Source organism: Neoarius graeffei, chromosome 9 (assembly GCF_027579695.1).
Source record: "Neoarius graeffei isolate fNeoGra1 chromosome 9, fNeoGra1.pri, whole genome shotgun sequence".
Lineage (NCBI taxonomy): Eukaryota > Metazoa > Chordata > Actinopteri > Siluriformes > Ariidae > Neoarius > Neoarius graeffei.
In genome coordinates this window covers 17931356-17949263 of record NC_083577.1, presented here as the reverse complement: position 1 = coordinate 17949263, position 17908 = coordinate 17931356, and the positions used below count along the sequence as shown (strand labels likewise).

Genomic DNA, 17908 nt, shown 5'->3' with positions numbered 1-17908 from the left:
AACTGGGTTACAATTCTTTTCCGGACTTCTTGTGAAAAGCAGTCTACTGAACGATAAAGAGATTTTAAACAACCGGTTATTTTTTTGGAGATTGCATTAATATGGGGTTTGAAGGATAGCTGAGAGTCAAGCCAGACACCTAAGTATTTAAACTCCTCCACTCTTTCAAGTAATGTTCCATCAAGAAGAGTGATTGACCAATTAGTCAATAACAGAGAGCCAAGTCGAGTACAAAAAAGCATACTGTACGATTTTTCCTTATTCAGGAGAAGCTTATTTGAAAGAAACCACTGTTGCACTTTGTTGAAGTCTGATTGGAGAGAATTCTGAATTTGAGAAATACTGGTGTGTGTGTGTGTGTGTGTGTGTTTGTGTATATGTTTAGTGTGTGTATTCAAGTCCTGTTTTTCTTTTTTGGTATTGTCATTAGGACCCCCTTGAAAATGAGATGCCACATCTCAAGGGGTTATCCTCAAAATAAATAAATAAATAAATAAATAATAAATGACAACTAAATTGGCTTTTTTTTTAGATTTTCAACATATAAAATTTACACACAGCTGAGTGTTGTGGATTATGGCCTTAGTAAAGTATTACACACGTCAAATAGAAATGTATTATTATTATTATTATTATAATTATTATCATCCTCCTCCTTCACATTTATAATGAATCCGAGAGAAATTGATTCGTTGGCTCGTTTGCTGCTCGGTTTGGTTTCACACTGCATGGATTTAAAAACGAGGAAAAAGGAGGGTAAGGAGGGGGGAAATTAATTAAATAAATAACAAACCCATTGCCCGAGGGATGTGTACAACTGAAAACATACTTGTGAACTCATTCGTTTGTCTGAAATACGCAGACAGAGAAAAAGGTTTAAAAAAAACAACACCACCCTTCCAGTGTTTCCCACAGACCAGGTAGCAATTTGTGGTGCTCCACCGTGCCGATGAGGGTGTCGTGGCGGTCGGTGGAGTCGGTCATTGGGGTGTATGCAAAGTGTTTACAGCGGGCGCTGTTCAAACACACAGTATTTTTCTTCAGAGTCACCTGCTGGGACTATTTTAAAGCTACAAGAAGCATTTGAGATTATTCAGTTCAATCTAAATTCTTAAGTTCTTTAAGAGAAGACAGCTAAAACAATTTTACCAGAGCCCTGCCTGGTTTCATTCCTCGACCCAACTTTACATTACAGGGCAGGCCATTAGTTTGCTGGGCTTGATGTTGGTGGAAAACCTGTCTTTTAAATTTATGAAAATTACTCACCAAAATTGAAGTTAAAGTTTAGTTTTTACTAGAGGTGCACCGATTTCAATTTTTGGGCCGATTCCGATTTTCCATGGAGTGTGACCTGCCGATACCGATTTTGACCGATTCCGATTTCATTTTTTCAAACCACTTCACAGCACACACAAAGACTATTTTATTTTTATCTTTTCTTTAATAGAATATTCTGCCAGATTTTCAGTAATAAATTTTCAACACCTCAAAGGTTGACAAACAAAAAGACATTGTTCTTTGTAAAATCTTTCTTCATGTTTGGTATTAACATATTAATTCCTCATCTCATTATCTCTAGCCGCTTTATCCTGTTCTACAGGGTCACAGGCAAGCTGGAGCTTATCCCAGCTGACTATGGGCGAAAGGCGGGGTACACCCTGGACAAGTCGCCAGGTCATCACAGGGCTGACACATAGACACAGACAACCATTCACACTTGCATTCACACCTACGGTCAATTTAGAGTCACCAGTTAACCTAACCTGCATGTCTTTGGACTGTGGGGGGAAACCGGAGCACCCGGAGGAAACCCACGCGGACACGGGGAGAACATGCAAACTCCGCACAGAAAGTCCCTCGCCGGCCACGGGGCTCGAACCCGGACCTTCTTGCTGTGAGGCGACAGCGCTAACCACTACACCACCATGCCGCCCCATATTAATTCCTGAAATAGGAAATTCACACAATTTCCCCCTCATGTATTATTTGCCTACTGCTATGGAACACACTTTCATAAGCCTATTTACATCTGAAAACTTATGCCAACCCATTTCTTCATTCAGTATCAAAATACAAAAATAATTTCCAGTCATATAGCCATTCTATCATCTTTGTCAAATGTGTATTTGTAGAGTAATTTCCAATGGAATCAAATGCAACCAAGGTTGTAAAACAAAAAGACATTTTTTTTCTCTCTCTCTTTGTACAAATCTAACTAGATGTTTGGTAATAGGCTAACGTATTAATTCCTGTAATGGGAAATTCACACAACCGGAAACATTTTCTTCTTTTCACATCCAATATCTGGCACAAAAAAAATTCACTATATTTGGATACATAATATATCCAAATATAGTGATTTTTTTTTTTTTGTTAACGGCGCACGCGCCGGAGCTCATTAGGCGCGCAGGACTGACACTGTTCTGCACAAGCGCAACACAATCGCACTAGAAAGCATGTTCAAGCTGCCAGTGTAGCTGCAGTCTCTTTAGTTGCGAATTACGAGTATTTCCACTTTCATCTCTATGTGATACACAAGTTTTGATCGGCAGAAAATCGGCATATTTTAATTTTGACCGTCCAGTCGCCGGTCATGGCCGATCACATGAAAATTGGCCGATTCCGATCGGCAGCCGGTCAATCGGTGCATCTCTGGTTTTTACCTTAGTTTTTTGCCTTTTTGGTGGCAATCTTTCAATCATTCTTTAGTTGACATTCAAGGAATAAATTGCAGAAAACAAGCTGGAGGTTTTTATATTAAATATTGAACTCAACATTTACCTCAACCAATACTAAAATGAAATAAATAGTATAATGTAACAAAATAATAATAAAATAAAATATCATAATTAGATGTAAGAAACCACTTAAGGTAACACCAAGGCAACTAACAATAATGAAAAAGCATTACCCTAATTGGTGCAAAGCCTGCATGCCCGATCAGAACATTTAATTCTGCGTGGCTTCCTGAAAAAAAAAACTCAAGTGCCCTATCATAAGGGAAGTCATTGCTGGAGCGGGATAAACGGGATAATGCAATAAGGCCGGTTCCTCGCGTCAAGCTGCTACTGTATGCATCAAAATTGGTTTATAGCCTGACTCAGGGATGTCTGTTTCCTGTAAGCCAAGAAGGCTATGATAAAGCTCATCACGAGCACGACATAGGCTACCTTTTAAAATAAGTGGTCGGAAGGCAAATCGGGAAGGCTGCGTTATTTTTAATTAGCCTAACGGGCCTACTTGCAGTCCAGGTATATGCGCAACGGCAGGCCTGTGTACATGCCTCTCCGTCTCTGTGGGGGTGCGCGCAAGCGAACGAGAAGAAAGGGCACTATGAATTAACAGAACGATACGCAACGGAATTTTATTTATTTATTTTTCAAAATCGCGAGTCTGATTGTGTGGCGATAGGAATCCATTGTGTGGCGCTGCGCCACACAATGGTCTATGTATGGGAAACCCTGCCTTCGCAGGTGCACGGACAAATCACAAAACTCACCCGAGCATGGAGAACACAGACCTGGCGCTTAATAAGTGATTAGGTAATTATATAAATAACTAGTTTCAAACATCGTTCATTTCCTTTTTTGCTCAGTGGTCCAAATATCCAGAACACATGGCATTTCTGTCGCATGACAGCTCAGTTTAGTGGCTTACATCCACCAGACCAAAACACACAGCACGCTCGAGTCGCTTCCTGCATGCAAGTCAATTCAGAGTCGAATCAATTCGTCACTGCGAGCAAATCACACTGTAGGTTGTTCAGATGATGAGACCAATGCAATCATGTCATGTTCTCACCTGGACAATCAATCAGTCACACCAAAGGACTAATTGACGGATTTTAATTCCGAAAAAGTTTTGAAAGGTCAGAATGTGTAGATTCCTTTTCTGAGCACTAATTCTGTTTCTGACCCCAATTTCCGCGATTTCCATCCGTTTTCCGCTATCACGGAAAATTGGAGGTGCTACGCCTGGTGAAAGAAACTGTGCTTGAGCCTGCTGGTTTTGACCCGGAGACTCCGCAGTCTCCTCTCCGACGGCAGCAGGCTGAAGAGGCTGTGAGATGGGTGGGTGGGGTCACCTGCAATCCTGATGGCCTTTCGGGTGAGGCGGGAGTTATAGATATCCATAAAAGAAGGGAGAGAGACACCAATGATCCTCTCAGCTGCTCTCACGATGCGCTGCAGAGTCTTGCAGCAGGACACGGTGCAGGCGCTGTACCACATGGTGATGCAGCTGGTCAGGATGTTCTCGATGGTGCCTCTGTAGAATGTGCGCATGATGGGGGCCGGGGCTCTTGCTCTCCTCAGTTTACGGAGGAAGTACAGACACTGTTGGGCTTTTTTGGCCAGTGATGCGGTGTTGTTGCTCCAGGACAGGTCTTCAGAGATGTGCACACCCAGAAACTTGGTGCTGCTCACCCTCTCCATTACAGCACTGTCGATAGTTAGTGGAGCATGCTGGGTGTGCACGCTCCTGAAGTCCACAACAATCTCCTTCGTCTTCTCCACGTTCAGGCGAAGATTGTTGTCCTTGCACCACATGGCCAGGCGGCTCACCTCACTCCTGTAGGTTGTCTCATTGCCATTGTTGATGAGACCCACCACAGTCATGTCATCCGCAAACTTAATGAAGAGGTTGGAGCTGGATGTTTGTGTGCAGTCGTGGGTCAGCAGAGTGAAGAGGAGGGGGCTCAGCACACATCCTTGGGGGGGCCCCCATGTTCAATGTGATGGTGCTGGAGGAGTTGCTGCTGACCCGTACAGCCTGTGGTCTCCCCGTCAGGAAGTCCAGCAGCCAGTTGCACAGGGAGGTGTTGAGTCCCAGCTGGTCCAGTTTATGAATGAGCTGCTGAGGAATGATTGTGTTGAATGCTGAGCTGAAGTCTATGAACAGCATTCTGACGTACAAGTCTTTTGTCTCCAGGTGAGTGAGGACTAAGTGGAGGGCAGTGGAGATGGCGTCATTGGTCGAACGGTTGGACTGATATGCAAACTGGAAAGGGTCCAGGGCAGGGGGGAGGGCAGACTTAATATGCCGCATGACTAGCCGCTCGAAGCACTTCATGAGGATGGGAGTGAGTGTGACCGGGCAGTAGTCATTGAAACAGGAGGGAGATGGCTTCTTCGGGACTGGGATGATGGTGGTGGCTTTGAGGCACATGGGGACATGGCTCAACGAGATGTTGAAGATGTCTGTAAAGACATCTGTGAGCTCCTCGGCACAGTCTCTCAGGACACGACCAGAAATGTTATCAGGACCCGGGGCTTTCCGTGCATTTGTCGTCCTGAGAGCTCTCCTCACGCTGTCTGGGGACAGCATCAATACCTGGTTACCGGGAGGTGGTGGGGTCTTCTGTGCCGTGGTGCTGTTGTCTGCCTCAAAGCAAGCGAAGTTGTTGTTCAACTGATTCAGCAGAGAGGTGGAGTTGTCACAGGTCTGTGGCGAGGGCTTGTAGTCTGTGATGGTCTGAATCCCCTGCCACAGGTTCCTGGTGTCTCTGCTGTTGTTGAAGCAATGTTCCTTGGCCACCCTGATGCCTCGTGATAGGTTGGCCCTAGCTGTCCTCAGGCCCACCTTGTCCCCAGCTCTGAAGGCGGCATTCCGAGCCCTCAGGAGCCTGTGGACTTCCCCTGTCAGCTATGGCTTCTGATTGGCCCGAATGGAGATGGTTCTGGTGACTGTAACGTCGTCCATGCACTTCCTCATGTAGGCAGTGGCCATCTCCGTGTACTCCTGGAGATCTGTGGTGTTGTTGTAGGTGGCCGCCTGTCTGAACATGCTCCAGTCAGTGGTGGAAAAACAGTCCTGGAGTGCCTCTGAGGACCCCTCTGGCCACACACATACCTGCTTTGTAGCTGGTTTGGTGATTTTAACCAGTGGCCTGTATGCTGGCATTAGCATAACAGTGGAGTGATCTGAGGCCCCAAGGTGGGGGAGGGGGGGCTTTGTAGGTGCCTCTATGCATGGTGTAAACATTGTCCAGATTATTGTTTCCACGTGTGGGAAAGTTGAAATCCCCAGCCAGGATGAGGAAAGCATCTGGGTGGGCTGTCTGCTGCTCACTGATATGCTGATAGAGTTCATTCAGTGCTTCACTCCTGTTATTGGAGCCGGGAGGGATGTATATTGCTACCAGCAATATGGCTGTAAATTCCCTCGGCAGGTAGAATGGCCGGCACTTAATAATCATAAACTCCACCAGTGGTGAGCAGTGTTTGCAGACCACAACAGCATTGCAGCACCAGGCATCACTGATGTAAACACAGAGTCCTCCGCTGCGAGTCCCAGCCCCCCCCGACTAGCGCTCTGTCTGACCATTTCTTGGTCAATTCCTCACCATTTTGGATTCTTTTTGGCAAATATGTCGGTATTCCTATAGTGTATCTAGCGTCTGTATATAGTGTATATAGCTTGTGTGTATACATAGCGTGTATATACTGTGTTTAGCTTGCAGCATTTATTGCTCAAGGTAGCCCACTTTAGATTGTTCCTTCTGGACTAGACAGGGCCGGAGTGAGCTACGCCATCATTGACAGTTTCGTTTCCAGTTCTCAGTGTTTGGTTCATCTCAGCAAGAGAAACAGGTACCGCATTAGTTCATGTTGTAAAATTGTATGTCAATTTGTCATCCAGCTTCATATGCTGTGACCAGTCGGTAAAAGCAGAGATCTATCTGCAGTCACCACTTTGTACTTTTGAAGTGCGGTATTTTTGTGATGCTTCCCTTCTGCTGCAATCAAGTCGCTAACACCTGCCAAATGTACTGTCATTGCGTTGTGGAGGTGGGCATCATTTATAAGGATGACATTGCTTGCACTGAAAGAAGTAACAGGAAATGACTGATCCTTTGGTTTTAAATATTGGCAAAACATGCACAATGTCCAGTCTATAGGTGATACAGAACTCCTTCACGTTATTCCTGTTGTACTATCCAACTGTTCGTCAGAATGCTTTCTATGCTAAGAGGAATTGCTGCTGCTGCTACATCTACTTTCAGCCAAGTGCTTAATTTATCCTTTGTGTGAAGTCACAGGAACACTTCCGATACCATAAAACATGTGCATCAGATGGAGAGGGTTGCATGACACAGGAGATGCACTCAATTGCTTCTTGGTATTTGGAGTCTTTTGAGGTCATATCTCGCTTTGGCAGCTTCCTGTAACCTAATAAGGCCTCTTAAGAATGATTGATTGATTACGCACTTTGACAAGTGCATAAAAGTCTATTCTAGATGTACCTTAAAGAGCAAAGCATTAAAAAATCTTTTAGCCTCATTTTCATGCCCAATTTTGACGTCATATTTTATATGCTTCAAAACACAGCATTGACTTGAAAATCAAACTTGGCAACATTTGGTTTTTGAAATCAGCGTACTTTAATTAATAAGAATACACATGTTGGCATAACTCAGATAGAAATGCCTGTACCTGTACGATATGGGGGTTCTGTCCACCAGTCTAAGTGTCTCCATGCAGTTTATGATTTTAATATTGAGCTTGAAGTGCCTTGTTTTTATTCAACAGGAGATATATATATTTAAACAGGAGAAGATATATATTCAACAGGAGAAGATATATATATATATATATATATATATATATATTTTTTTTTTTTTTTTTTCAACAGGAGAAGATAAACTTCATATCTTAGCACCATCATGTAATGTTCTTTACACAACCCCAATTCCAAAAAAGTTGGGACACTGTGTAAAACAAAAACAGAAATGTGATGAATTGCAAATTATGGAAATCCTATATTTAATTGAAAATAGTACAAGGACAACATATCTCATGTTGAAACTGAAATTTTATTATTATTTTTTTTTAATTTTTTTTAATATATGCTCATTTTGAATTTGATGTCAGCAGCATGTCTCAAAGTTGGGACTGAAAAAGTTGTGTAATGCAAAATCTTTTTCAGGGAAGGCCTTCCTTCTTTCAGCAAGACGATACTAAACTGCTTTCTGTGCATTAAAACTGCATGGTTCCATAGTAAGAGTCCAGGTGTTAAACTGGCCCTGCCTGCAGTCCAGACCTGTCTCCCATTTAAAACATTTGGCGCATTATGAAGTGCAAAATACAACAAAGGAGACCCCGAACTGTTGAGCAACTGAAATTGTATATCAGGCAAAAATGGGACAACATTTCTCTTTCAAAACTACAGCAATTGGTCTCCTCAGTTCCCAAACATTTACAGTGTTGTTAAAAGTAGAGGTGATGCAACACAGTGGTAAATATGCCCTATCCCAACTTTTTTGAAATGTGTTGCTGACATCAAATTCAAAATGAGGATATATTTTTCAAAAAACAATAAAATTTCTTAGTTTCAACATTTGATATGTTGTCTTTGTACTATTTTCAATGACGTATAGGATTTCAATGATTTGCAAATTCACATTCTGTTTTTATTTACAGTTTATACTTGGTTTATACAATGTCCCAACTTCTTTGGAATTCGAGTTGTATTACATCGACACAACCACAAAAAAATATGCAAGTTAATCAAAAGAATTAAAATTTTGAACCATTTTGACAATGTGCGTCTCGTCAGCAGGAAAACACTGGGAGTGACATAATTGGAGTGAAATGTCACTCAGATCTGCAATGTATTTTGTATGAAAAATACAAATTTTTCAGCAAGAGTAGATACTGTAAACTTCATATCTTCAAGACGCCGTGATTTTTCTTATTATTTATATCTATCTATCTATCTATCTATTGGAAAATATGTTCCTCAATGCCCTGGATGTGGCTTGTATGAAAAATACGAGTGGCCTATTTCCCAGTAAAACACTTGTGTCGATAGGATATAAAAATGTAAAATGCATGCACACTGTGTATAAAAGCCCCGATTCTTTTTCTGCAGTTTCTTTTCAGTGACTTCTCTCGGCTCCCAGCTTCTTATCATCCTGGCAGCCAAGCGACAGAGTCCTATGAATTTGTATGCTCTGTGGTGGAGGTTGCAGAAGACAAAGGCGGACGCGACATGGAAAATGCAAACTCCGCATAATGTGTACACAGCGTCTTCTCCTGAGAAACTCGTGAGGAATCTGAACACTGTCTTCTAATACTTTATACATTGACTTGTTGCACTATGGTCTGCTTGCTTACCTTCACGTTTGGTCTGTAGCTTTCAAATGTATGAAAAGTGTCCATTTAATCAGTTACACATGATTGTACAGCTATTTGGAAAATTGGATCCTTCAGGAAGGACTACCATGCTGTTCAAGGGTGCCAGCCTCATGCCATGGGGACTAATTTACCATTTGGGGTGGCTACATTTTAGGTAAATAATAATTATAGAAATGAAATAATCCTGATGGAGCTGTGACTGTTATTGACTGACTGGTAACTTTTATTTTTTAATTTTGTGTGTGTGTATGGGGGGGGTTATTAGGAGATTAAAAGGTGCACTTTGACACTTTAAATTTAAATAAGAATTGCTTTTGCATGATCATTATATGCTGCAGTGTGGCACTATTATTCTGTGAACAGGACTAACTGTGGGCTTTTAACATTGGACAGTGAGGCTCATTTATCAAGTTAGATATGAATAAATTCATTCATAAATCATTCAGACGAGTGTTTACACAAGATATTTGGGATTCATGAACATCCTATCAATTCAGGAAAAATGTTCATATCCTCCTCCTGCTTGTCTCCTACATTTGTGGAGTTTTGTGAGTATCTCTACATGCAGATGAGCTGCGACAGGAATGTGCTTTGTGCCTTATAGATGATCAGGAAACTCATGGGTCCAAAAAAATAAAAACACTGTTTCTCAAACTTGTGTAACACTAGTTGAAAATGTTAGTTTGGTTTGTCTTGCACAAATACACATTTACAGTAAAAGATTGGTAAATGGGGCCCAGTGTCACAAAGCATTATAAGATACGATGCTGCACGTTGTCATTACTTTTCTGCGAATTCTTGAGTTGCACCACTGTAGCATTATGTTACTGAATTGCTGAAGTTCATAACTTTTACAGATAAGCAGCATGTGTTCCAGTTATTCGGAATGCATAAAATAACAGCCTTTTGACAAAATGCATAGCTGCCAACTACTACGAATAAATCGTATTTATTACGATTTGTCGTTTTGATTACGAAAATACGAATTTACTACAATAAAATACGATTTTGCCAGTTTTCATGGGTCATTTTCCAAGTCTATCACCGGTGGGATTCGTATTTGAACCCGCTCTGACCAATCAGCGCAACAGTGACTGTGACGTAGTCAGAGCGACAGAAAGCAGTGGGGGAGGGTAAACTATAGACTTTTTTTTTTTAAATTTATTTAAACCATTTCATTTACAATATACAGTACATCAGACAATATTATCAAACATATGAACAGAACAAACAAACAAGAAATGCGGATATACAACGCCAGGGGTTACTGTAAACAAAACACACAAACTATAAATGGTGCAAATGTGTAAAAAAAAAAATAAAAAATATATATGTATACACACGTATAAATTACAAAAATACATGAAATTTGGAGCACATACTTAATGTTTTAATGGCTTTCTTATTGGGAGAGGTTGATATTGTTTTTATGTAGAATTCAATTTCTTTTTTGAATGTACAAAAAGAGGGTCTGATTTTCAACACCTTAGATTTATGGATATAAAATTTGGCCAGCAATATAATGAGATTAGCAAGAAAAAATTCACTGTCCAATTAGGGTAAACTATAGACATATAAACGTAGACGTCGCATTCTGCGTAGAATCATACATCATCCTCGCCGCCATATTGACTGCGTTTAACTGTACCAACAGGTTTACCGTCCAAACGAGATCACATGGGATTACCTTTCACAGGTGAGACTGGAAAAATACTTTTCAATACTGTTCCTTCAGTTTCCCAGCTCATCTCCACCGGGTAGGTGTAGAGTTATAAGCAGTGAGAATTAAATAATACAGTGCCACACTATGATGAACGTTTTTGAACGTATGATGAATGTTTTTAACCTTTCTGAATGTGAAGGAATCAGTGATGTATTTTGTTTGGGTATGACGTGAGAACCTGGCCGAACTCAGTTTGGCGGTCATTCAGCTCACTTTGTGGCCTCAGGTTTTGGTAGCTTGCTACGGTATGCTGACTGATTAGCTTACCTGAGCTATCTATCGCGTATCTGTCGCTAGTTTGCAGTGTACAGGGTATTTCGCACACTATTTATAACCATCACATTAAAAGTTATATATGTTGTTTTGATGCCTGTTTGTTTCCCAAATATATACGTGTGTCTTTTAATGGGTGAATAAAAGGCATGGAGTTAAATATTATTGTAGAAAGGGGCTTTATGAAGTTCAGTCCATTTACTTGCATTGGTTTACGGGGAAGATTTGCGACATCCAATATGGCGGACACTCTGACGTATCCCAGCAACGGGACACCAGCTCAATGCGGCGTCTGTTTATATGTCTATGGGGTAAACAAACAGCATGTGGAGAGGGACACCACTGGAGCGTCGAGTGTTTTGGTGAAGATTCAGCGATCATGGAATGAGCGGAGAGCCTCTTCCTGCTCATGTTTCAATGAAAACTCCAAGTCTAATTCTTCTAAAATTGATTCCAAAGCGGAGTCAAACGAGCGCTGTTCACTAGCGCTTTCTCCAGCGTCGCGCAGCCTTGTCGTCACTCCTGCAAAAGCCCGCCCAAAGAATCCAAACAAAAGCCTTGCGTTGTGATTGGCGGGCACGATTTGATGCCCGGGGTGTGTTGTTGATTCTGTTCTTTTTGATTTGTAGTCATGTGAAGAAGCAAGTTGAAATTGACACTTTTTTGAGCTGTTTCACTTTGTGCCAAGCATGTTTTGAGGCATTTTTATGTTTGGTGTTGATTACAAGAGGTTCCTTTTATGTTTGATTTGTGCCAAATTGCTTTGATTATATGTATTCTAGTTCCAGGTAAATTTGTTTCCATTGTTGAAAAGAACTTTGCAAATTAATGTAAGATGATAGTTTAGTTTGTAGAATAAATTTTGTCAAACTGTTTTGTTTTAGTGTGATTTTTCAGGGTAGTTTTGCTAGAAAGCTTTGTCGGTGGGGGGGCGAAGCCCCCCTGACCCCCCACCAAGACTCAGTACCCAACCTTGTATTACTATTTACAACTTCAGAATGTTGGCAGCTATGAAAATGGTATTAAAAGAATTGGACTGTTTGTCCTGATCTTCATGTCACAATACTCTAAAAAAAGATTTGATGTAGAATCGGTCATGGCCCATCCTGAACCTGAGAAACTCCTGCTCAGTTTCCTGCATTGTGTTTTTTTGATGAAATTTTAGTGACTGTGATTTCCAGTGCTTGTCTCCTATAGTGTAATTTTTATAACCAATCCAGCCTTCATGTAAATCCTGTTAAATGTGTGAAACAGTACATGAAACAGTGTTGTTTTTTCTAGCAAGAAAGCCTTAAATCATTTTCTTATTTTGAACATGCATTCATTTTTGTTTATATTTTATTGAGCATCGTTTTACCTTGTGCTTTATACACTCTCTACTTAGCAATAAATATACTGTTCGTGGGTCATATTGACTTTGGGCTGAGACAGAAAATATTTGAAATAACCACCTGTAAATGTTTTTTTTGGCAAACAGTTAGGCAAAAAACTCTTCTCATGCTTGGGGACACTCCTACGAGCAGATGCCTGTTGTCAGTGCAAAAGAACATGGAGGAAAGTTACATAGTGAATTTCTTTTCCCTCAGTTTTTTTTTTTTCTTAAAAAAAAAAGTACGTGTGTGTCTGTAGGCTTTAGTTTTCTCAATCAAAACAACAATTATTTCCACATACTTCATTATTGTGTAAATTTTTGAGTTCCTGAGCTTTCTTTACAATCTGTATGACAATTCAAACAAACCCAGGAACCGTTATTTGCTTATAAACTTGGTTGTGTTTCTTTATGATGTAGATTATCCTGCTTTTCACATTCTACAATGGATTTTCACATCTCTTCACATTCTGTGATTTATCTTTGTACCCACAAAACGAGCATCAGTTTCTTTTCTGCTTTAAAGAATTGTGAACGTATGTGTAAAATCTTCCTCACACCTCTTTATGCTAAAATAAAGATGGCTTAATTAAAAAAAAAATCCTTGATTACTGTTGTCTAAAATGTGGCATCATGTGGATTCAAACTCTGAATCTCCTATTTTTAAGAGATAAAGTTTGACTATTAATAATGTGTGTTATGCTCAAGAGAAATGTTCATAGGACTGTGTGATGCTTGCAATAACGGACATTAAACCACACAAACTATCGCAGGTTTTCCCCCAACAGATGTGAGTTTTGATATTAGTCAAATGGGAGATTGTGGTTGTATTAAGAAATTTGTGGGGCCAACTGTAACCATTTTCTGTGAGTGGTTGGCCTATCAAGGTGGTTTCCTTCAGCGTTGGTGACGTTTTCCTGTTTGCTCATTTTCAATATAGGAAACTCATGACGTCAATTTGTAAACCTACATGAGTAGCTACATCACTCTGATCCACTGTCTATTCTTGTTCTATCAGGAAGTTGAAGAAGTGGATTCAAGATGCTAACTCTAGTGCTCTAACCTTTAGTTTCTTGGTAATATTATTTAATATTCTTATTGTCTTGTGTCTCAAGAGTAGCCAAAAAATCAACTTGCACAAAAGAAGTTGCCTTAAATGCTTTTATTGCACAGAAACAATGCAAGCGTGAGTGATTCCTGGAAAAACACTGCCCTCTAAACTTCTGTTAACAGTTTTTAAGTCTGGTCCCTTTCCGCCCTCAGACCGCCACAAAACAATATGGCGGCTCCTATTGCTGGGTTTCAGTGACGTGACTTTTCTTAGCGGTTTTATCGGAAGTGAATAGCTGGTGGTCTAAACGGCCGCCATAGTGCAAACTAGTGATAACTTGTCAGAGTATGTTCGTAATCTAGAAGCCACTGCTCACTTTATTCAAGAGATTGCTATGTGCAATGTAATCGACCCCTACAGTCTGGGAAAGAAGGATTTGTCATACGAGCTCGAAAACTACCCTTCAGTCCAGTTCCCCGACATCTTGAACTGTCTGGTGTTGCAGACATCCTTCTACACTGCAAAACACATGAAAGTGTGGAGGCTTACAACTTTTTTTTGTATGTGGCTGGGTAAAGGACCTCGGTATCAAGTCGCTGCTGAATGAATCCTGTATTGTTTTTGCCTGTGTAAGTTTTTTTTTTTTAAGCTTTTCGTTCACATCTTTACAATGAAGTGCTGCACGTTGAAGTGTAAACAAACAGTTCGCTTGATTCTCACTTGTGTTGGCTCTTATCTCTCAGGTAAATCATTCACAAAGATCATCAGAAACCCCTTTAAAGACCTGGATCTTAGTTAAACAAGACGGAGAAGTGATCACGGCGCATTGTAACTGTACGGCTGGGTAAGAATTTTGTCGCGACCTTCATGCATATGGACTTTGTGAGGAGTAAACAAAGAAACAGCTGGGGACTTTAGCACTTCATGACTAAAAAAAAGTACCGTAAAATAACGACCCACAGCAAGAAAAGTCCTTGGAAAACACTAAGGACATAGCTGAGAGGGATTGCTGCAAACTCGAGCATGCTTCGACTCGGCTCCCTTCGATTTCAGTGAGAGGTTCAAAAGCCACCTTGACTTTTACTAGTTCACGGGGAACCCTGAAGAAGCTTTTATCAGTTTCATGGTTTGATTGACTCGGAGCAACCTAAAACAACACAAGCGTAAGGCGTTTTTCATGCGAGCAGTACACCTCCGTACAAACGCTTTGTCAACTGAGCTTTGGTTGACCACCAGCTAGAGTTTTGAATAACTAATGAGGCGGATGTGACGTCACAGGAAACCCAGCAATTAAAATCATTGTGAAAGGACTTTGTTTCAAACACAGACTTCTGATTGGCTGCCCACTATAGGACTTCTCACTGGCTAAAGTATATTTCCTACTATTTTTCAAAAGAAAACAGACATACTAGCATTTACCATATGGCATTTTAAGGGTTTTACTACTTCAGGACGAGTCTGTTTGTCACACGAAATGCCTTTTACAATGATAATTGGTATTGGAGAACACAAAATGATCACACACACAAGGTCCTCTAAACTTTTAAACTCGGTGTATTCAGGCTCAGCTTAAAGGAGCTTAATGTTCAAGTACCTCAAGTATAACAATCATAAGTTCATGCAAAATAATACAATTTCACCATGATTTCAAAAATAATTGTAGCAAGCTAAAACAGGTGTGGGTGAGTGAGTGAGTGAGTGAGAGAGAGAGTCGGGTGTGTGTCTGACTGGGTGTGTATGTGGGTGTGTGCGCCTGTGTGTGAGAGGCCTTTAAAATATTGAAATGGGAGCACAAACTTTCTAAACTAGTCAACAGTGGGTCAAAGGAAGATAACTGTGGCTACAGAGACGGAAATCTTCACACCTTTTGGTGCTTCCAGAGACAGAAAGTCTACAGAAATCCCAACACATTCTGAAGCTCTAAACCACAAACTAGAGACAAAAATTCTCACATTCCCCACTTTCTGACTAACAACAAGTCAGACTACAAGAACATCACAATATCCAAAATCATAATACTAAAGAAGCCTTTATCACATGTACTGTACACTCAGAAACAGACTTTAGCACCCAGTGAAATTCCTCCTCTGCATTTAACCCATCTGAAGCAGTGAACACACACCCAGAGTAGTGGGCAGCTATGCTACAGCACTCGAGGAACAGTTGTGGGCTAGGTGCTTTGCTCAAGGGCACTTCAGCCCAACCTTCAGGCCACGGCTGCCTCATGTTAACCTACCAGCATGTCTTTGGACTGCGAGGGAAACCGGAGCACCCAGGGGAAACCCGCGCAGACATGGGGAGGCCCCCGTCGGCTGCAGAGCTTGAACCTAGAACCTTCTTGCTGTGAGGAGACAGTGCTAACCACTACACCACCGTGCCGCCCCTGTGAAAAGCGTGCATAGGTAATACATTACTGCAGTAATGCATAGGTAATACATCAGTGCATTACTACAGCGTGTAAACTAACAAAACACAAATAGTAGGAATATTTGAGTCCATTTAGTTGACATACAAAAGCAGAAAGCACTCAATCAAATTAGTCCCATCCTTTATGATATCACTTCTTGTTGGTCTTCGTCCCATGTGACTTTTAGCCACATTGAGGGACAATTGTTCACAATTGAAGATGATACTCACTTCGTTCCCTGCTTAATTTCTCACTGTTAAAACACTAGTTTGCTGTTTCCTGAATGAACACCAATCTACTATCTGAATTCGTTACTAATAGAACACCATACCTTGGAATCCCTTCCCTAGTTAGACTGCACCACTGTCCTATCCATCTGCTGAAATGCTCGATTATTCCTGGTAAAATTCCTATAGCCTCGTACTCTTGATCATATCCATGTATTCTACCACCAGATGTCCAAATGGGTGTCCTACCACTAGCATATGCTCTAGTGTACTTAATGTCCTTACATTATTCCAAACCACAAATTTCACCTCCATTCACTGGTTTATCTGCCATAACTCAACACTAATCCAAACCAAGAAACTGCACGTTTTTTACTGAAGGAACCATAATGCAAATTTATGACTCCATAGAAACAAAGACAATTCTGCTGGAAGCACTTAACCTTGCAGAGTGAACAGATACCACAAGTGATCTAGTTACTAACCCAAATGTCTAAAGCTATAGATTCACATCTCCAATTCATTTATTACAGTCACCCCTCACTCTTACACAATGATCTAAAACGTCTATCCATTATTTGTAGCTGGTTATCCTGTTCTACAGGGTCGCAGGAGCCTATCCCAGCTGACTATGGGTAAAAGGCAGGATACAAGTTGTCACAGGGCTAACACAGAGACAAACAACCATTCACACCTCCAGTCAATTTAGAGCCACCAATTAGCCTAACCTGCATGTCTTTGGACTGTGGGGGAAACCGGAGCACCTGGAGGAAACCCACACGGACAACATGCAAACTCCACACAGAAAGGCCCTTGCCAGCCGCTGGGCTTGAACCCAGGACCTTCTTGCTGTGAGGCGACCGCGCTAACCACTTACACCACTGTGCCGCATACATAATCAAAATAATAAATGAACAAGCCAGACACCAAAAACCCTTCTTGGTTTCTCTGCCATCCATCACCTCCTTGTTTTGCTCCTCTCCATACTCGTACATTTTCATGAAGAAATGCTTGTCTAGATTGTTGTCCACAGCATCTATAGATGTTACAAGTTCCACTACATTAAAGGTGTCATCCCAAGGACTCGCCACCATGAGGCTAGTTTAGCTGTTTCATCTACTACATATTAGGGGTAAGTGTCAGTGATGAAGCTCCGATACAACACATATCGAATGTAAATATAAACACATACCTGTTTCATTTTCAAAAAATATAAACACATACCTGTTTCATAAGACATGATACGATGCTATCAGAAACGATTGGTTGACTGTGAACACAGATGTAACCACAGATATTATTTATTAAGAAAAAATACATCATGGAACAATGGCACACAATCTCCATTTCATACTGAACAGAATACCACTGATAATATTTTAATAATGAAAGTTATTTATAAATAACAAATGCAAAATGTAAATAGCTTGGTTTGTCCATATCTGTAAGATTTCTTACTAAAAACATTTGGCAGTTTGGCAACTGGCACACATTCAATAATTCATCAACAATCAATAATATGAGTGCTAATTTTAATATAGTAAAAACAAACTAAAAACTGTAATAAAACTAAAATGAAAATGTAACTATTTCATAATATTTGGTTAACTACATTGATGCTTGAAAGTTTGTGAACCCTTTATAATTTTCTATATTTCTGCATAAATATGACCTCAAACATCATCAGATTTTCACACAAGTCCTAAAAGTAGATAAAGAGA

At 40.7% G+C, this 17908-nt stretch overlaps 1 protein-coding gene across 1 annotated transcript in view; it reads left to right on the top strand.

The window, feature by feature from the left end:
* ifngr2 (interferon gamma receptor 2) overlaps positions 1-13103 on the top strand; it is a 78702-nt gene extending 65599 nt beyond the window's left edge. The window contains exon 7 of the mRNA XM_060929130.1: positions 8872-13103. Coding sequence (XP_060785113.1) covers positions 8872-9015 — 144 coding nt within the window. The 3' untranslated portion in view covers positions 9016-13103. The remainder of the gene's footprint in view (positions 1-8871) is intronic.
* Positions 13104-17908: the final 4805 nt, after the last annotated feature.